Genomic DNA, 21821 nt, shown 5'->3' on the forward strand with positions numbered 1-21821 from the left:
AATCTGCAGCTTGCTAGGCGCTAACAACACATTTGTAGCCTGGCTTTTTTTACTCAATGTTATTTGAGGAAGAAGTTAAAGTTTTTAGTGAACGGCCTAAATAGTAACCTAGTGGCTAGTCTTATTTGCATGACCAGTAAAACTACCTTTAACTGCCTAGCTTTATTTGCCTGTGTTTGAACCTTGAAGCTCTAGTTGTCATGTAATGACAGTCACAAAGGAGTTAATTACATTGTTGCTGTTATGTAGTCATTACGTTGTTACATTGTTACTGAGCAAATAAATGTACACACAGCATACACTTTTTTTGTTAGATTCTCACTATTGCGGAAGTACTAGGCTACAATGCATCCTTAGCTGAGGTGCAATTATATCACTGGCGCTCTTATTAATATAATCAATTCTGGGCAATGATACAAGTTTGGTAGTGATATAGAAGCAAAACATTTAGAGGAAGATTTAGAGGTTTATATACGCTTTGCTGAATTTCTGCTTGTCATCAAATATGTGTAGGCTATGGAATGTAGCCTGAGCCTTGTGTGTTGAAAAATAATACTCTAAAAGTAGGCCTAAATCTTACGTTTCCTGATGTGCATTCACTCCAGTTCTATTTGCTCTGTTTAGCCAAGGCCTGATGCCTTTGGTATACAGTAACGTTAACTGATTATTGAAACTAACTGTTCTACTGCCAAAAACATTTAATAAGAAACTCATCTTCGATTTTACTGTCATTTCCAATAATAACCACAACAGCAGGCCTCTCTCTCTCATTGGATATGTAAATGAAGTCTAATAAAGAAATGACTGGGGTGTTAACAGCACTGTGGCTGCATATAGAGTTGCCATGTGAAGAGAAGCATGGAACAGAATGAACAATCAAATGATTATTACCTGGGTTGCGTCCCAATAATATTTCATTTCTCCTGAAGAGTACACTTGTTAACTACTTCCCACGAATCTAAAAGCATAGCATTTTACATTTTTTAAAATGTTATTTCCCAAGAGCATTATTTTTCATTAAAGCCAGATTACACAATGCATTAATCTCCTCTTATCCCAGTAACAAACCTATTTGTCAGATTATGCGATAGGCTATAATCCATGTTTGTTGTGTTTTGTTGTGAGAGCCAGTGATATTATGATGTCTTTGGGTGGATTGAAGAAGCGTGCTGAAAGATTAGGCTACACAGGGAATACTGCTACTAGACATGGTGGCTCCTAAGTAATGATAGGGGAAACCCTGGCTGACCTCTCCAGCACTAGCCTCCTGTAGCCAGACGCTGTGTTCCTGGCTGTCCTCTCCAGCCCTAGCCTCCTGTAGCCAGACGCTGTGTTCCTGGCTGTCCTCTCCAGCCCTAGCCTCCTGTAGCCAGACGCTGTGTGTTCCTGGCTGTTCTCTCCAGCCCTAGCCTCCTGTAGCCAGACGCTGTGTTCCTGGCTGTCCTCTCCAGCCCTAGCCTCCTGTAGCCAGACACAGTGTTCCTGGCTGTTCTCTCCAGCCCTAGCCTCCTGTAGCCAGACGCTGTGTTCCTGGCTGTCCTCTCCAGCCCTAGCCTCCTGTAGCCAGACGCTGTGTGACCTGGCTGTCCTCTCCAGCCCTAGCCTCCTGTAGCCAGACGCTGTGTTCCTGGCTGTCCTCTCCAGCCCTAGCCTCCTGTAGCCAGACGCTGTGTGACCTGGCTGTCCTCTCCAGCCCTAGCCTCCTGTAGCCAGACACAGTGTTCCTGGCTGTCCTCTCCAGCCCTAGCCTCCTGTAGCCAGATGCTGTGTGTCCTGGCTGTCCTCTCCAGCCCTAGCCTCCTGTAGCCAGACACAGTGTTCCTGGCTGTCCTCTCCAGCCCTAGCCTCCTGTAGCCAGACACAGTGTTCCTGGCTGTCCTCTCCAGCCCTAGCCTCCTGTAGCCAGACACAGTGTTCCTGGCTGTCCTCTCCAGCCCTAGCCTCCTGTAGCCAGACACAGTGTTCCTGGCTGTCCTCTCCAGCCCTAGCCTCCTGTAGCCAGACGCTGTGTTCCTGGCTGTCCTCTCCAGCCCTAGCCTCCTGTAGCCAGATGCTGTGTTCCTGGCTGTCCTCTCCAGCCCTAGCCTCCTGTAGCCAGATGCTGTGTTCCTGGCTGTCCTCTCCAGCCCTAGCCTCCTGTAGCCAGACACAGTGTTCCTGGCTGTTCTCTCCAGCCCTAGCCTCCTGTAGCCAGACACAGTGTTCCTGGCTGTCCTCTCCAGCCCTAGCCTCCTGTAGCCAGACACAGTGTTCCTGGCTGTCCTCCCCAGCCCTTGCCTCCTGTAGCCAGACACAGTGTTCCTGACTGTCCTCTCCAGCCCTAGCCTCCTGTAGCCAGACACAGTGTTCCTGGCTGTCCTCTCCAGCCCTAGCCTCCTGTAGCCAGACACAGTGTTCCTGGTTGTCCTCCCCAGCCCTAGCCTCCTGTAGCCAGACACAGTGTTCCTGGCTGTCCTCTCCAGCCCTGTGTAGCCAGACACAGTGTTCTCACCTAGAACCACAGTACGCCATGCTATGTCTGGCTGCCACCTCCTGAGCACTAGTTATTATGCATGTATGAGTTGAAGTGTTGTTTATATACCTCTAGGCTACTTCATGAATGAATGAATTAGTTGGTTGGTTCTTTGCTGGGGTCTGCATTGCATCTGGGGGTTTTCCAAGACAGAGAAAAGTAGAAGCTAGTGGAGGAGAGAGGGAAGGATAGGAAAGGGAGGGAGAAGAGAGGGGAAACGCTAGCTTGTATCAAATATTAACAGAACTGCTGGGAGCACTGGGGCAGACAAGGGGGTTTGTTTAGCATATCCATAACATCTGGCTGAAGGAGTGAATGAGTAGACCAGAGAGAGTAGACCAGAGAGAGAGAGAGAGAGGGTGAGTTGGTAGGCCTGGGAGAAGGAAAGGCACAGAGAGAGAAATTGTGATTTGGCACGCAATGTGCTTCAGCTCACCACCCAGCACGACACAGAGCGCCATGTTCAGTCTTTCTGTGTCCTGAAACAGGCTGGATTTAGGCTACATTGAAAACAACAGAAAAGCCACCATGGAATGTTCTTCTGGAGGTTCAGGTACCACATGGCCATGTCCACGCTTTCAGAGTAATATTAATGCAGCTGTAATACAGTCACAATGTCACACAATGTCTAATGCCATGTTCTCATGTGGTACCTTTCTCTGTCCTCTGTTCCAGAGATGGGCAGTGAGTTGCCGGGGCCAGTTACTATGCCGGGGGCGGTGGTGGGGGCGGGCCAAGTGAGGATGGGCGGAGCCATGCCGGGCCGTGGGGGCAAGAGGAGATCCGGAGGGTGAGTACTATTTTATATCTGCATTTTACCCACAAGGCTATTCCACTGGTGTTCCAGGAGTATTACACCAGTATATCAAGAGTATTCCATGTTTATCCCAGGACCAAATATCAATAGAATTGCTTCATTATTCCAATGAGCAGAACTTCAGGCATGGATAACAAAAGCACAGAGCAAGCACACAGGCCAATATTCCAATGTTGAATTTCAACAAGCTTTATTAGCAGGACAGAGTAACACGCCAGAGATATACAATGTATGATAGTTTGACATAGTGCCACCGAAAAAAGCAAACAGTAATCTCATATAGCTGCATGTATGATTAAAAAAACACTCTCAGGTCGAAGACAGAGGGAACAGAAGATTACGGGAGTATTCCACGGTACGTTAACTCCCGGGGCGAAATCAGGACATATTTACCCCATGCCCTGGAATCTGCCTATACAACATACAGTGCATTCGGAAAGTATTCAGACCCCTTTACCTTTTCCACATTTTGTTACATTACAGCCTTATTCTAAAATTGATTAAGTCGTGTTTTTCCCCCTCATCAATCTACACACAATACCCCATAATGACAAAGCAAAAACAGGTTGGATGGGGAGCGTTGCTGCACAGCTATTTTCAGGTCTTTCCAGAGATGTTAGATCAGGTTCAAGTACGGGCTCTGGCTGTGCCACTCAAGGACATTCAGAGACTTGTCCCGAAGCCACTCCCGCGTTGTCTTGGCTCAATCAAGTTGTAGAAACATCTCAAAGATGATCAATGGAAAACACATGTGCCTGAGCTCAATTTTATGTCTCATAGCAAAGGGTCTGAATGCTTATGTATATACGGTATTTCTGTTTTCAATTTTTTATACATTTTGTCATTATGTGGTATTGTGTGTAGATTGTTAGTAGATTTACATCAATTTTAAAGTAAGGCAGTAATGTAACAAAATGTGGAAAAAGTCAAGGGGTCTGAATACTTTCCGAATGCACTGTATCCATTATACATCTAGCCTACACAAACATGAAGAAATAAAAGCAAAAGCCATCTGGGCAATATGGCAACTCGACATGACACGGAACACAACAGGGACCTGTCTAGGGCATCTTTTATTTACTCCTTACATGAATGTCTGTGGATAGAAAAACTGGAGACATGTCATTTCCAGTAGGAGCCTGACTAAGACGGTCAACAACACAGAGTAATGATCCTCAATTTTCACTGAGATAGGCCTGTGCTCGGTGGAAGCATACTGTATGTATACTGTATTACCTCTACTATCATGCATAACCATGCATACTGCGTTACCTCTCGTATCAGGCATAACCATGCACACTGCGTTACCTCTCGTATCAGGCATAACCATGCATACTGCATTACCTCTCGTATCAGGCATAACCATGCATACTGCATTACCTCTCGTATCAGGCATAACCATGCATACTGCATTACCTCTACTATCCCGCATAACCATGCATGCTGCATTACCTCTACTATCAGACATAACCATGCATACTGCATTACCTCTCGTATCAGGCATAACCATGCATACTGCATTACCTCTCGTATCAGGCATAACCATGCATGGTGCATTACCTTTACTATCACGCATAACAACGCATACTGCATTACCTTTAATATAGTGCATAACCATGCATACTGCATTACCTCTACTGTTACGCATAACCATGCATACTGCATTACCTCTACTATCACGCATAACAATGCATACTGCATTACCTTTAATATAGTGCATAACCATGCATACTACATTACCTCTACTGTTACGCATAACCATGCAAACTGCATTACCTCTCGTATCAGGCATAACCGTGCATACTGCGTTACCTCTCGTATCAGGCATAACCGTGCATACTGCATTACCTCTCGTATCAGGCATAACCGTGCATACTGCATTACCTCTCGTATCAGACATAACCGTGCATACTGCATTACCTCAACTATTAGGCATGCATACTGCATTACCTCTCCTATCAGACATAACCATGCATACTGCATTACCTCTCACATCAGGCATAACCGTGCATACTGCATTACCTCAACTATTAGGCATGCATACTGCATTACCTCTCCTATCAGACATAACCATGCATACTGCGTTACCTCTCCTATCAGACATAACCATGCATACTACGCTGTGACATGTTAGTCTGTGTTGGCGCCTTCTATTTCCTGGTTTCCTTGGTTACTCACCTCCCTATAACTGGAGGGGAAGATCTGAGGTCCCTCCCCTGAGAACTTCTCTCCTCCAATGCGTTTTGAGAAGGAGGCAAGGAGAGAGGACGCGGGGAATCGAGGAAAGACAGTTGAGAAAGAGCCATTGAATAGGGCAAGCCACACTACTGAGGGACTGCATGTGACCGACAGAGACAGATAGGCAAGCAGACAGAGTGATACTTAGGAATACAGAGGCAGACAGAGTGATACTTAGGAATACAGAGACAGACAAATACTCATCAGTCACTTCTACTATTATCAGAAGAATGAGTGGGAGAAGATTATTATCACAGACTATAGCATTAAGGTGAAGGCTGTAGTTACTGAGCACTCTACTCAGTGACTGTGTTCCTTTATACCTCAGTTATAACAGTAACTGGCCCTCTGTTTAACTCTATCTTGGTCCGTCATCAGGTGTGAACTCGACCGGAGGCTGAATTCAGTCAAGTCTAAGAATCATTCACAATCTCAGTCATATACGCTCTAGCTAATCAGTCAACAGATCAAGTGAAATGTACATTGCTTTGACACACACACACACACGCGCGCACACACGCACACACACACACACACGAACATCTGTATCAAGACATCACAGGTCAATTCAGTAGTCTGTTAGACACACCGGTGTGAGATTGAAAAACACCACTCTGGACGAGTCATCACTAGTGGCATGGCAACCTTTCAACTGCAGAGTTGGCCTCAGCGGTTTGCACTTCCCACACTTCCTCTCTGCTCTGAGCAATACCTACTTGATTGTACCTTTTTAATAATAACAATATGTTTTATTTCTATAGTGCTGTTCATGTGAAAGGCAAACAACGCAAATAGCTTTACATTACAAAGGCAACGTGCGAAAACAACTGTAACACCTCTGGAACAGTTTGTCATTCTGACGTGTTTGTCCATTCAGTGTGTTGACTCACTTGACTAAAACAGTAAGATGTTAAAGTTATGATTTCTTCTCACGTTGCGTTGTTTCTTGACACACTTGCTTACTATTTCATGTTGTGTTAACAGCAACCTTGAAATGTACTCAAATGCTGCATAAGAAAAGACTCCTCAGAAATGTGGCCGTAACTTACGTTTTTTAATGCTCTTTCTGATACTCTTTAATCAAATGTCTCAGTGAAGTTGAGTTGTAGTTTTTTCATCATAACATGTCGACTGCAGGGCCCATGGGCCCTAGACCAAAAGTGGTGCACTATAGGAGCAAAGTGTGCCATTTGAGACTCAGTCTTAGTGTCGAGGGACGCATAGGAAATTGATTAATTTTCTGTTTGGCAGTGACTATGCATTTCACAATTTCTGTTGCTGTTGCACCAGGGCCCTGTTCAGTAGGAATCGGGGAGGAAATAAGCATTCTCATTGTTCAGGAGGAACAGGGGAGGAAATAAGCATTCTCATTGTTCAGGAGGAACAGGGGAGGAAATAAGCATTCTCATTGTTCAGGAGGAACCGGGGAGGAAATAAGCATTCTCATTGTTCAGTAGGAACCGGGGAGGAAATAAGCATTCTCATTGTTCAGTAGGAACAGGGGAGGAAATAAGCATTCTCATTGTTCAGTAGGAACAGGGGAGGAAATAAGCATTCTCATTGTTCAGTAGGAACAGGGGAGGAAATAAGCATTCTCATTGTTCAGTAGGAACAGGGGAGGAAATAAGCATTCTCATTGTTCAGTAGGAACAGGGGAGGAAATAAGCATTCTCATTGTTCAGTAGGAACAGGGGAGGAAATAAGCATTCTCATTGTTCAGGAGGAACAGGGGAGGAAATAAGCATTCTCATTGTTCAGGAGGAACAGGGGAGGAAATAAGCATTCTCATTGTTCAGTAGGAACAGGGGAGGAAATAAGCATTCTCATTGTTCAGTAGGAACAGGGGAGGAAATAAGCATTCTCATTGTTCAGTAGGAACAGGGGAGGAAATAAGCATTCTCATTGTTCAGTAGGAACAGGGGAGGAAATAAGCATTCTCATTGTTCAGTAGGAACAGGGGAGGAAATAAGCATTCTCATTGTTCAGTAGGAACAGGGGAGGAAATAAGCATTCTCATTGTTCAGTAGGAACAGGGGAGGAAATAAGCATTCTCATTGTTCAGTAGGAACAGGGGAGGAAATAAGCATTCTCATTGTTCAGTAGGAACAGGGGAGGAAATAAGCATTCTCATTGTTCAGTAGGAACAGGGGAGGAAATAAGCATTCTCATTGTTCAGGAGGAACAGGGGAGGAAATAAGCATTCTCATTGTTCAGGAGGAACAGGGGAGGAAATAAGCATTCTCTTTATTCAGGAGGAACAGGGGAGGAAATAAGCATTCTCATTGTTCAGTAGGAACAGGGGAGGAAATAAGCATTCTCATTGTTCAGGAGGAACAGGGGAGGAAATAAGCATTCTCATTGTTCTGGAGGAACAGGGGAGGAAATAAGCATTCTCATTGTTCTGGAGGAACAGGGGAGGAAATAAGCATTCTCATTGTTCAGTAGGAACAGGGGAGGAAATAAGCATTCTCATTGTTCAGTAGGAACAGGGGAGGAAATAAGCATTCTCATTGTTCAGTAGGAACAGGGGAGGAAATAAGTATTCTCATTGTGGTAGCTCCTCTGTTAGAATTTGTATTTATTTTGTGTCCACTGGATTAGAAAGCTAGAAAGAGCTGTCAAGCTAATTTCCCTCAGCAGGAAAATATCAGCATACAGCCATAAAACAATGGCAACACACACACACACACACACATATGGACAGTTTGCATACACGCACACACACACACACACACACACACACACACACACACACACACACACACACACACACACACACACACACACACACACACACACACACACACACACACACACACACACACACACACCCCCTAGACTAGATGAGTAACTGTTTTGGTCTTTGATTGCAGGATGGACTTTGATGACGAGGATGGGGAAGGACCAAGTAAATTTTCAAGGTGAGAAAAGTGAACGATGGCCCACTGATATTTCCATGTAATAAGTGTTCATTGTTCATTCCAGCTACCGTGTTCATTGTTATAACAAATAACTTTCTATGAGTTGTTGCTATGAGTGTTTATTATACAGAATTCCATATTTTGTACAATCATTCCTTGTTGTCATCTTATTGCTATGGACATTCAATCACATTTACCAAACCCATTGTTTCATATTTTCAAGCGTTTTAACATTTTTGATCTGTTAAACGTTTTTTTGTTCCTCAAAAGCAGCTTCAGCTGTCGTTCCACCAACAGGCATTCTCTCACGTGTTGTTTTTCTCCAAAGTGTGGTTTTTCTTCTATTCTGTGTTCTCTCAGATTTATCCAGAGTTCTCTGGCAGCAGTGGTCTCTGTTAGTGGAGTGGAGACAATGCCCTCTGCTGGGGAGAAGATAAACTACAACAGCATGTTGTATATAATGAGAAACACACTTCCACATTACTAACTCTCTCATTTTTAAATTGATGAGAAGAGCCTACCAAACAACCAGAGCCCATTGACCAAAAATACCACGTTGATAAATAGTGGGCTCTGTTGCAGACATCCAGCATGCCACAGCTTATTATAAAAAGTGTTTTCACACCTTCTGAAAGTCTCTTGTTACTCCATACCTTACCAGGCCACGGGAAGTCCTATTTTTCAAGTTCTCTCCCCTGTCTAGTCCACTCTAGTGAGGCCTTCTTAGAGGCCAGAGAGTACCGATCCCATAGGGCTCTGGTCAAAAGTAGTGCACCACATAGGGAATAGTTAGCACTTTTACAGCCACTTAATACAACGCATGTCCATTTTCTGCTGTAACACCCATTACCTGTCCTGTGCATGTTGCTCTCATCAAAATATCTATCACTTTTTAAAGCCCATAAATAGCATGTGCATCATTCTAATTCTACATGTGTTATCCCATATTCAGGCTACCGTGTTCAGGCTACCATGTTCAGGCTATGATTATCAGGCTACTACTGTGTTAGTAGTAAGGCTACCCACATCAGGCTACTGTGTTTAGACTACGGTTATCAGTCTACTGTGTTAAGCTACTGTTCTCAGGATACTGTGTTCAGGCTACTGTGTTAGTGTGGTCAGGCTACCGTGTATAGACTATGGTTATCAGTCTACCGTGTTAGGCTACTGTTCTCAGGCTACTGTGGTCAGGCTACCGTGTTTAGACAATGGTTATCAGTCTATTGTGTTAGGCTACTGTTCTCAGGCTACTGTGTTAGTGTGTGGTCAGGCTACTGTGTTCAGGCTACCGTGTTTAGACAATGGTTATCAGTCTATTGTGTTAGGCTACTGTTCTCAGGATACTGTGTTCAGGCTACTGTGTTAGTGTGGTCAGGCTACCGTGTATAGACTATGGTTATCAGTCTACCGTGTTAGGCTACTGTTCTCAGGCTACTGTGTTAGTGTGGTCAGGCTACCGTGTATAGACTATGGTTATCAGTCTACCGTGTTAGGCTACTGTTCTCAGGCTACTGTGGTCAGGCTACCGTGTTTAGACAATGGTTATCAGTCTATTGTGTTAGGCTACTGTTCTCAGGCTACTGTGTTAGTGTGTGGTCAGGCTACTGTGTTCAGGCTACCGTGTTTAGACTACGGTTCTCAGGCTACTGTGTTCAGGCTACCGTGTTTAGACTACGGTTATCAGTCTACTGTTCTCAGGCTACTGTGTTCAGGCTACTGTGTTAGGGTGTGGTCAGGCTACCGTGGTCATGCTACTGTGTTCAGGTGTTTGCGTCTCAGTGAGTGGTGTCCCAGGTGTTACATGCTGTGTTTCTTCTCTGCTCCTCTCTCTAGGTATGATGATGATGATCAGATACCTGGTGACGATAAGGAGAGATATGCCAGGTAGGCCTGGCCTGCTAGAGCGCCACAGGATTTCACTGACTCACCCCACCTCCCAGGGCTTGACTAAAACACTTACCTAAGGTTTACAGCGGTGTCAGGTTACACCTGCTCTTTTCACCAGTGAATAAAACACTACATGCATTTTTTTTAAACACTAACTGTTTAGCATGGATAAAAGGGATGTTTTTACAGTTGTCTTTCATTCCTTAATGGAAATATCAAGTGGAAACTTAATTTCAAACAGTGCAGCCAAGCGCTGAGTGAATTTGACCCACAGAGCTGTGGAGACTTGGATAGAATACGGTCAAAAGGAAAGCCTGAATGCCCAGGGACTTTAAATGGAAAGCCTAAATTCCCAGGGACTCCATATGGAAAGCCTAAATGCCCAGGGATTTCAGATGGAAAGCCTAAATTCCCAGGGACTTCATATGGAAAGCCTAAATGCCCAGGGACTTCAGATGGAAAGCCTAAATGCCCAGGGACTTCATACCCCTGGACATTTACAGCAATGTTGATTAATGTGCAAGTCAAATTCAAGTAAATCATACCAATTCAAAAATCAATCAAAGCTCCCCTAATTTATATTAGTAACTCTGAATACAAACATAATTTTCAAAATGGACAATTTATTAATCTGATGTTTTATTCATCATTCATCTTCATAATGTATTTATGCCACCATACCTCTGCTATGGAAATGAAGGTTGTGTCCCAAATGGCTCCCTATTCAGTTAGTGCTGACTCAAAAAGGGCTTGTATGGAAACCTCACCAATTCAATTAGTACGGACTCAAAAAGGGTTTGTATGGCAACCTCACCTATTTGGGACATTAGAAAAACAGTGCCTTCAGAATGTATTCACACCCCTGGACTTTTTCCACATTTTGTTGCGTTACAGCCTGAATTTAAATTGATTCAATGTAGATGTTTTTGTCACTGTCCTACACACAATACCTCATAATGTCGAAGTGTTTACAAATGAATTACAAATGAAAATCTGAAATGTCTTGAGTCAATAAGTATTCATGCCCTTTGTTATGCAAGCCTAAATACGTTCAGGAGGAAAAATGTGTCACAAGTTGTATGGACTCACTCTGTCTGCAATAATAGTTTAACATGATTTTGGAATGACTGCCTCTGTACCCCACACATACAATTTTCTGTAAGGTCCCTCAGTCGAGACATGAATTTCAAACACAGATTCAACCACAAAAACCACAGAGGTTTTCCAATGCCTAGCAAAGAAGGGCATCTATTGGTATATTGGTAAAAAATTAAGTAGACATGGAATATTTCTTTGGGCGCGGTGGAGTTATTCATTACACTTTAGATGGTATATCAATACACCCAGTCACTACAAAGACACAGGCGTCCTTACTAACTCAGTTGCCAGAGAGGAAGGAAACCGCTCAGGGATTTCACCATGAGGCCAATGGTGACTTTAAAACAGTTAGTTTAAAACTGAGGATGGATCAAAAACATTGCAGTTACTCCACAATACTAACCTAATTGACAGAGTGAAAAGAAGGAAGCCTGTACAGAATACAAATATTCAAAAACATGCATCCTGTTTTCAACAAAGGAAAGCAATTCACTTTGTGTCCTGCATACAAAGTGTAAAGTTTGGGGCAAATCCAATACAACACATTACTGAGTACCATTCCATATTTTCAAGCATAGTGGTGGCTGCATCATGTTTTGGGTATTTTTGTTATCGTTAAGGACAATGGAATTTTTCAGGATAAAAAACACTGAACAGAGCTAAGCACAGCCAAAATCCTAGAGGGAAACCTAGTTAAGTCTCCTTTCCAACAGACACTGGGAGAGGAATTCACATTTCAGAAGGACAATAACCTAAAACACAAGGCCACAAGGCTTACTTGTCTAAGTAAGATATATTAGTGTTTTATTTGACACATTTTTGACATTACCAAGTCTTTTGTCTAGATCTTTGAAAAACATGACAATTAAATTCATTTTAATCCCACTTTGTAACAACAAAATGTTGGAAAAGTCCAGGGGTGTGAATACTTTCTGAAGGCAATGTATGTTATTCACACATGACGTTCATGATCAAATAAATGAACATAGAATTTGAGGACCCGTCTAGCCGTAGCTCAGAGATTGTGTTCTGGTCTGCTGTGTTCTTTAATCCCTGTATGTTCTTTATGTCCTCAGAAGACAAACTCAAACGCTGAAAAGCAACTGAATAACTTCTCTTCTCCTAACTTCCCTTTAGTCTTCTCTAGTACAGAGTATTATGGTTCTTAGAGTACGTGCACGTACTCCTATCTCCAAGAATGGCTGACAATGAATTCAGTTTAAGTAAAAGTGTGTATCCAGCCATAGGTAGGTGTTGAACAACCAAGTTTGAAGTCGGTTCACTAGAGTTTACCTTACTGTATCAAACTAACATACTAAGCTTTTAACACCCAAAGTTCCAATTCAAACCAATGGAGGCGAATGATTTTGTAGGCAGCCCGTCCTGCCTAAGCACTGCTAGGGGAAACACTGGTATATGCATATGGTTGTCACTGGATGCTCATGTTAGAAAAAACCTGCATTATCATGAAATCAGAATTGGGTTTAGGGTTATGGTGCATACACATCAATGTTAAAACAAATGCAAACACACACCAAATCAAAGACCCCTTCTGTCTGTTCCATACTTTTCACTGATTTGTGAATTTAAAGATAAGAAATTATGTTTACATTTATATCCTGTCCACCGTGGCCACCTGTCCACCGTGACGACCACGACCCCCGGGTGTCTACAGCTCTGATCTGGAGCCGTGTGATAACCCCACCCCTGACAACCAGTGACGCCTATGTTGTCCCCCTATGTGTCTAAATCCTCCTCTCTGTTCCAGAGAGAACCACAGCGAGATAGAGCGGCGTCGCCGTAACAAGATGACCCAGTACATCACGGAGCTGTCGGACATGGTGCCCACCTGCAGCGCTCTGGCCCGCAAGCCAGACAAACTGACTATCCTCCGCATGGCTGTGTCCCACATGAAGTCCATGAGAGGGACCGGGAACACGTCCACTGACGGGGCGTACAAGCCCTCGTTCCTGACCGAACAGGTATTATAGGTGGGGGTGACGATGGCCGCGTTCCAGGCTGACTACATTGCAGACAACTACCAGATCTCACAAGGTGTTTAAGCTAACTGCATCGTATGATATCGTAATCTGATAACCCAACTGTCGATGAAATGGCACACGACCATTGGTTGATGCCATGCAATGACTGCAATGTAGTCGGCCTGGAACACGACCAATGTGTGTGTGTTTTGTGGGTGGGTTGGTCATGGGGGCTGATGTGCGCGTATCTGTGTGTGTGTGCGTTTTGCGTGTGTGTGTGTCTGTATGAGTAATTTAGCAGGGTCTACAAACCCTCCTCCTCAGCAAACAGGTAATAATAAAGCAACTTTATTTGTATAGCACATTTCATACAGAGACCGCAACTCAAGGTGCTGTACATAATAAAATAGTAATAATAGTCATTAAAAAGTAAACAATAAAAAGACAAAGTAACATAAAAGGCAATAAAAGCAGCATAATATGATCAAAATGAATACAAACACATAGGAATTAGAGATGAAAAAAGAGTACATAAATAAACTAGTACAAAGCCAAACTGAAAAGGTGAGTCTATGAACTGGTTTTGTTCTGTTCTCTTTGACTCTGCATTTGGGTTCTGTACGTTGGGGTCTGCACATCTGTGCAGCTCTACAAATGATATCCGCTGACACAATTTCCTGTCAGCATATTGATCTTATCAATTTGAAATAAATAAAGCTTTTGCAGGCTGTCTGTCATGTCCCCTGCTTCTGCCCTTGGCGTGTGTGTCTGTTTGTCCCGGATTTTCACCAATGGTATGTCAATCAATACTGTATATCCCTCATCTTTACTGTGACGTGTGTTTCTGCTCTGCCGTCACACACGTGTGTGTGTTCTGTTTCTCTTTTCTCCTCTTGTCCAATAGGAGTTGAAGCACCTCATCTTGGAGGCGGCCGACGGCTTCCTGTTTGTGGTCGCCGCGGAGACAGGCCGCGTGATCTACGTGTCTGACTCGGTGACGCCGGTGCTCAACCACCCGCAGTCGGAGTGGTTTGGCAGCACGCTGTATGAGCAGGTGCATCCTGACGACGTGGACAAGTTGCGGGAACAGCTCAGCACCTCAGAGAATTCCATGACAGGTAGGAATACTGCTGAACACATTGATATTCCCTAGTGAAAGTTATGTTGGTTCGCAATACTGTTCAGGAATACTGCTATTCCGTTAACTAGAACTCCATGTCAGAGGTAGCAATGTTGATTGGGAATGCTGCTTAGGAATGCTGCAGTTTCCCAAGCTAGAACTCCACGATAGGTAGGAATATTGGTCCGCTATACCATTCAGGAATAACACTGTTCACATAGCTAGAAGTTCTTGCACGTGTCCTTGCCAACCAACTGCTACCCCTGTCTGAGGAAGTACTCTCAGAATCGCAGTGTGGCTTCCGCCCGTCCAGAGGTACTGCAGATATGATCTTCAAAGCACGCCAGCTACAAGAGAAGTGGCGGGGACAAGGCCGGTGAAAAAGCTACACATCAGTAAAGAGCGCTGTCTGCTGATAGAATGCCCCGTTTGTGAATTCTCATCTGAGTGGAGAAGTGCAACTGACGCACAAAAATAGTCTGATGCCGAGCAGAAAATATTTTTGGGGATCTGCGTTTACAAAATGCAGCAAGAGATTTCTTACGTGTTTTATATATTGTTTCCTTCGTGAAAAATTGAAGAATTCTGCGTTAATGCAACCTTTGAGTTTAACTTGCTAGTTAAGTAAGTTACTGAATTAATAAGATGACGGGCCATCATGTTGTGTAAGCTTTCTGTTTGAGAAGTCAAAGCCCTTTGGATTAGTTAGCAGTAGCAGCTGTACAGATATCTTTTGATTTCCTTGCTTTTGTCTCCTCTCCGTTCTCGTCCCGAGCAACTCCAGACAGACACAGCGTGTACACATGCTGCTTCAGAGCAGACAAAACTTTGTTAATTTGTACATTGTCTCTCGTTCACATTTGTTTGTAAATGTCCAAACTCACAAAACATTACATTCGGTAGCTCCTACCTATATATGTAGGTAGGAGGGGGGGCGGCAGGCAGGTAGCCTAGTGGTTAGAGCGTTAGGCCAGTAACTGAAAGGTTGCTGGATCGAATCCCCGAGCTGACAAGGTAAAAATCTGTCGTTCTGCCCTTGAACAAGGCAGTTAACCCACTGTTCCCCGGTAGGCCGTCATTGTAAATAAGAATTTAGTTAAATCGGGGCTCCCGAGTGGCGCAGCAGCTCCCTGGATCCAGGCTACATCACATGCAGCTGTCATTGGTAGTCCCATAGGGCGGTGCACAATTGGCCCAGCGTCGTCTGGGTTTTGCCAGGGTAGGCCGTCATTGTAAATAAGAATTTGTTCTTAACTGACACGCCTGGTTAAATAAATTAACTTTATGAGCTGGATTGTCTGTCTTTGCAAGTTTGTTTATTTTCGCTCTTTTGCGCTCGTTAGCATATTTAGCTGACAGCCTCCAGGGAAATGCACTTTTACTTGTGCTAATTTTGTTAGCATTCAGGTAACGGATGCCCAATGGTCTTTTTTTTGGCACCCCCTTATGCACTAAGCCGGTAATACCGTAAACCCCGGAATGAGAGGAGGACGGTATGATATGAAAATCTAGAAACCGCCCAACCGTACTACACACAGCATGGCCCCTGCTAGAGCGTCACCTTTCTCTACCTCCGCTCCCTTACGCTTCATCTGCTTGAGTTAATAAAGTAGCTTAAAAATGTACTTTTCTGCTGCTTCCCTCACTCGGTTGGACCGGGTCTGGAGCCGACCAGGTCTATACGGAACGGGTCTCCTATTTTAAAATATGCATATCTGTTCCGGATTGGAAAGCCCCAGGTCCATTTCGGAACGGGTTCAACTTTTTGAACCTGTGAAGGCCTCTACGCCACACTTCTGCCGGACACTAAAATACAGCTGCCCTGACAAGTTCATCGGAATACTGGTCTACAAAGCTGTTGTCCTTCCCACATTGCTAGACGGAGCGCATGGACCACCTACAGTAGATACCTGAAAGCACTGGAACAACACCTCCGAAGATCCTCATGAAAAATCCTGAGGATCAGTTGCGAGGACAGACACACCAACACCAGCGTCCTGGAGGAGGCCAACATAAACAGCATCACCACTACTACACAGAGTGTACAAAACATTAGGAACACCTTCCTAATATTGAGTTGCACCCCCTTTTGCCCTCCGAATAGCTTCTATTTGTCGGTGCATGGACTCTACAAGGTGTGGAAAGCGTTCCACAGGGAAGCTGGCCCATGTTGAATGCTTCCCGCAGTTGTGTCAAGTTGGCTGGATGTCCTTACTGTGGTGGATAATTTTTGATACACGGGAAACTGTTGAACGTGAAAAACCCAGCAGGATTGCAGTTCTTAACACACTCAAAGCAGTGTGCCTGGCACCTACTACCATACCCCATTCAAAAGCAAATGTTTTGTCTTAACCTCTTTGGGCTAGGGTAAAATAATGTCTGTGAGTATAACAGAACTGAAATGGCAGGCGAAACCCCGAGGACAAACCATTCCCCCCCAAAAACAATTCATCCTACCACTGTTTTCAATAGCTGTCACTTTTATAAGAAGAAATCCTTCCCAATTGCAGTTCCTAGGGCTTCCACTAGAGTTTCAGGCTGGTTTTTGCAAAAAATTAGGTAGAAGTTGTAGTTTTTCTAAGTGGCTCCCATTTTGGCTGTAGTGTTTCCATGCGCATGGACGAGAGCGCGTTCTTTTTGTTTATCCGGTAAAGACAATAACGATTCTCCGTCTTAAATTGTATAGTTTATTTACGTATTAGGGTACCTAAGGTTTGATTATAAACATTGTTTGACTTGTTTGGATAAGTCTATTAGTAACGTTTACGATTCATTTTGTATGCATTTTGATGGAGGGAAACCGGTGGGTTATTGACTGAAGCGCGCCAGCTAAACTGAGTTATGGATATAAATAAGGACTTTATCGAACAAAAGGACCATTTGTAATGTAACTGGGACCTTTTGGAGTGCCAACAGAAGAAGATCTTCAAAGGTAAGGCATATATTATATCGCTATTTCTGACTTTCATGTCGCAACTGCCTGGTTGAAAAATGATTTGTCATGCATTTGTATGCGGGGCGCTGTCCTCAGATAATCACATGGTGAGCTTTCGACGTAAAGCCATTTTGAAATCTGACACAGCAGCTGGATTAACAAGAAGTTAAGCTTTATTTTGATGTATTACACGTATATTTTCATGAAAGTTAAATATTTATAATACTGTAGTTTGAATTTGGTGCTCTGCAATTTCACCGGATTTCATTTCTTGCCCATTCACCCTCTGAATGGTACACATACACAATCCATCTCAATTGTCTCAAGGCTTAAAAATCCTTCTTTAAACTGTCTCCTCCCCTCCATCTACACTGATTTGAAGTGGATTTAACAAGTGAGATCATAGCTTTCACCTAGATTCGACCTAGTCAGTGTATGTCATGGAAAGAGCAGGTGTTCCTAATGTTTTGTACACTCAGTGTATAATACAGCACCAACTCTGAAGGACTTCCATGTCACCCGGATGCAAAACTCACGCCTCCCGAAGTAGCTGATGCACTCCCAGTTGAAGGAAGATTAGTGAGCCCCTAGCGGGCAAAATAAATGCTACAAATACAACATAAAAACAAACCGTAAGAAGTTCCACATCACCTTCAACAACTGGGAGGAAACCGTGCTAAACAGACACAACCGGGAGGAAACCGTGCTAAACAGACACAACCGGGAGGAAACCACGCTAAACAGACACAACTGGGAGGAAACCGCGCTAGACAGACACAACTGGGAGGAAACCGCGCTAAACAGACACAACTGGGAGGAAACCGCGCTAAACAGACACAACTGGGAGGAAACCGCGCTAAACAGACACAACTGGGAGGAAACCGCGCTAAACAGACACAACTGGGAGGAAACCGCGCTAAACAGACACAACTGGGAGGAAACCTTGCTAAACAGACACAACTGGGAGGAAACCGCGCTAAACAGACACAACTGGGAGGAAACCGCGCTAAACAGACACAACTGGGAGGAAACCGCGCTAAACAGACACAACTGGGAGGAAACCGCGCTAAACAGACACAACTGGGAGGAAACCGCGCTAAACAGACACAACTGGGAGGAAACCGCGCTAAACAGACACAACTGGGAGGAAACCGCGCTAAACAGACACAACTGGGAGGAAACCGCGCTAAACAGACACAACTGGGAGGAAACCGCGCTAAACAGACACAACTGGGAGGAAACCACGCTAAACAGACACAACTGGGAGGAAACCGCGCTAAACAGACACAACTGGGAGGAAACCGCGCTAAACAGACACAACTGGGAAGAAACCGCGCTAAACAGACACAACTGGGAGGAAACCGCGCTAAACAGACACAACTGGGAAGAAACCGCGCTAAACAGACACAACTGGGAAGAAACCGCGCTAAACAGACACAACTGGGAAGAAACCGCGCTAAACAGACACAACTGGGAGGAAACGGCGCTAAACAGACACAACTGGGAGGAAACGGCGCTAAACAGACACAACTGGGAAGAAACCGCGCTAAACAGACACAACTGGGAGGAAACGGCGCTAAACAGACACAACTGGGAGGAAACGGTGCTAAACAGACACAACTGGGAGGAAACCGCGCTAAACAGACACAACTGGGAGGAAACCGCGCTAAACAGACACAACAGACACAACTGGGAGGAAACCGCGCTAAACAGACACAACTAGAGAGAAAAACATTTAGATATTGACCGTCCCATCCTGTTCTATACCCAACTCTCTGACAGACAGTGACAGTCCCATCCTGTTCTATACCCAACTCTCTGACAGATAGTGATGGTCCCATCCTGTTCTATACCCAACTCTGACAGACAGTGACAGTCCCATCCTGTTCTATACCCAACTCTCTGACAGATAGTGATGGTCCCATCCTGTTCTATACCCAACTCTCTGACAGACAGTGATGGTCCCATCCTGTTCTATACCCAACTCTCTGACAGATATTGACCGTCCCATCCTGTTCTATACCCAACTCTCTGACAGATAGTGATGGTCCCATCCTGTTCTATACCCAACTCTCTGACAGATAGTGATGGTCCCATCCTGTTCTATACCCAACTCTCTGACAGATAGTGATGGTCCCATCCTGTTCTATACCCAAATCTGACAGATAGTGATGGTCCCATTCTGTTCTATACCCAACTCTCTGACAGATAGTGATGGTCCCATCCTGTTCTATACCCAACTCTCTGACAGATAGTGATGGTCCCATCCTGTTCTATACCCAACTGTCAAGTTGTCTAGGTGTTATAATTATTTCAGCTCTGCCCAAACTTGAAAACGGCTTGCTCAACCCGTGAAGGATGCAAAGGGACAACTCATTTCCTTTCCAGTATTTTATTATGGTTTTGATGCCATTTGTTGAATATGTTGAAACAGTTGATTTGTTGAATAGAGTAGTTGAATGACAGAGGAATAGGGAATAGGAATAGGTTGATAACCTTAAACAGAGAATAAACATGCATTATTTTACACTAAACAATGCATGACACAGCAACAAAGCATGGCTTTGAATAAAGTAAACGTTTAAACAATTTAATCTAGCACTTCTAGCAATTACTTCTGCGGTCAGAAAATATCCACAACAAAAGTCACCACTCCTACCAGAGTTAAACATGTAAATTGTGCTAAGCACTGGATGCAACATAATAAATAATTCCAAACATTACATACCAGTTGCGTCTTTAGGGTTGAACAATGAGCTGTGTGTATGTTGAGGACCAAACATTTTATACCCATGCTTATCTGCCAGGTGCGCATGTAAAAGTAGTCCCTCCAGAAATCCTGGCTTAATTTTTTGTTCCACCCGTGTTTTGGGGTTATCTGCCCTCTTGAGGCCTGGAGTTCTTTAAAGGAAGAGCTGCCATTGTGCTCATGTTTTGAGTGTTCTGTTTTTTGACGCAACAGACAGATAGTGACGGTCCCATCCTGTTTTATACCCAACTCTCTGACAGATAGTGATGGTCCCATCCTGTTCTATACCCAACTCTCTGACAGATAGTGATGGTCCCATCCTGTTCTGTTCCCAACTCTCTGACAGATAGTGACAGTCCCATCCTGTTCTATACCCAACTCTCTGACAGATAGTGACGGTCCCATCCTGTTCTATACCCAACTCTCTGACAGATAGTGATGGTCCCATCCTGTTCTATACCCAACTCTCTGACAGATAGTGACAGTCCCATTCTGTTCTGTTCCCAACTCTCTGACAGATAGTGACAGTCCCATCCTGTTCTATACCCAACTCTCTGACAGATAGTGACAGTCCCATTCTGTTCTATACCCAACTCTCTGACAGATAGTGATGGTCCCATTCTGTTCTATACCCAACTCTCTGATAGATAGTGATGGTCCCATCCTGTTCTATACCCAACTCTCTGATAGATAGTGATGGTCCCATCCTGTTCTATACCCAACTCTCTGACAGATAGTGATGGTCCCATCCTGTTCTATACCCAACTCTCTGACAGATAGTGATGGTCCCATCCTGTTCTGTTCCCAACTCTCTGACAGATAGTGACAGTCCCATCCTGTTCTATACCCAACTCTCTGACAGATAGTGACGGTCCCATCCTGTTCTATACCCAACTCTCTGACAGATAGTGATGGTCCCATCCTGTTCTATACCCAACTCTCTGACAGATAGTGATGGTCCCATTCTGTTCTATACCCAACTCTCTGACAGATAGTGATGGTCCCATCCTGTTCTATACCCAACTCTCTGACAGATAGTGATGGTCCCATCCTGTTCTATACCCAACTCTCTGACAGATAGTGACGGTCCCATCCTGTTCTATACCCAACTCTCTGACAGATAGTGACGGTCCCATCCTGTTCTATACCCAACTCTCTGACAGATAGTGATGGTCCCATCCTGTTCTATACCCAACTCTCTGACAGATAGTGACGGTCCCATCCTGTTCTGTTCCCAACTCTCTGACAGATAGTGATGGTCCCATCCTGTTCTGTACCCAACTCTCTGACATAGTGACAGTCCCATCCTGTTCTATACCCAACTCTGACAGATAGTGATGGTCCCATCCTGTTCTATACCCAACTCTCTGACAGATTGTGACGGTCCCATCCTGTTCTATACCCAACTCTCTGACAGATAGTGATGGTCCCATCCTGTTCTATACCCAACTCTCTGACAGATAGTGACGGTCCCATCCTGTTCTGTTCCCAACTCTCTTGACGGCTCCGTGGTCTTCACTCTTATTCTCATTCCCAGAAGTCCGTGACAGATTCTATTGCAT

At 44.3% G+C, this 21821-nt stretch overlaps 1 protein-coding gene across 12 annotated transcripts in view; it reads left to right on the forward strand.

Annotated features, from left to right (window-relative positions):
• Positions 1-21821, forward strand: part of LOC139563233 (aryl hydrocarbon receptor nuclear translocator 2) — a 95130-nt gene that overhangs the window by 891 nt on the left and 72418 nt on the right. Inside the window, exons 2-9 of one of the 12 annotated variants that reach the window (XM_071381668.1) lie at positions 3001-3065; positions 3188-3302; positions 3643-3684; positions 8441-8488; positions 10322-10372; positions 13242-13455; positions 13754-13786; positions 14360-14573. In XM_071381668.1, the coding sequence (XP_071237769.1) occupies positions 3041-3065; positions 3188-3302; positions 3643-3684; positions 8441-8488; positions 10322-10372; positions 13242-13455; positions 13754-13786; positions 14360-14573 (742 nt within the window). In that variant the 5' untranslated portion in view covers positions 3001-3040. The remainder of the gene's footprint in view (positions 1-3000; positions 3066-3187; positions 3303-3642; positions 3685-8440; positions 8489-10321; positions 10373-13241; positions 13456-13753; positions 13787-14359; positions 14574-21821) is intronic. The other 11 variants (XM_071381667.1, XM_071381669.1, XM_071381673.1 and 8 more) reach the window with 11 other exon arrangements.

Source organism: Salvelinus alpinus, chromosome 33 (genome assembly GCF_045679555.1).
Source record: "Salvelinus alpinus chromosome 33, SLU_Salpinus.1, whole genome shotgun sequence".
In the NCBI taxonomy this organism is placed as follows: Eukaryota; Metazoa; Chordata; class Actinopteri; order Salmoniformes; family Salmonidae; genus Salvelinus; species Salvelinus alpinus.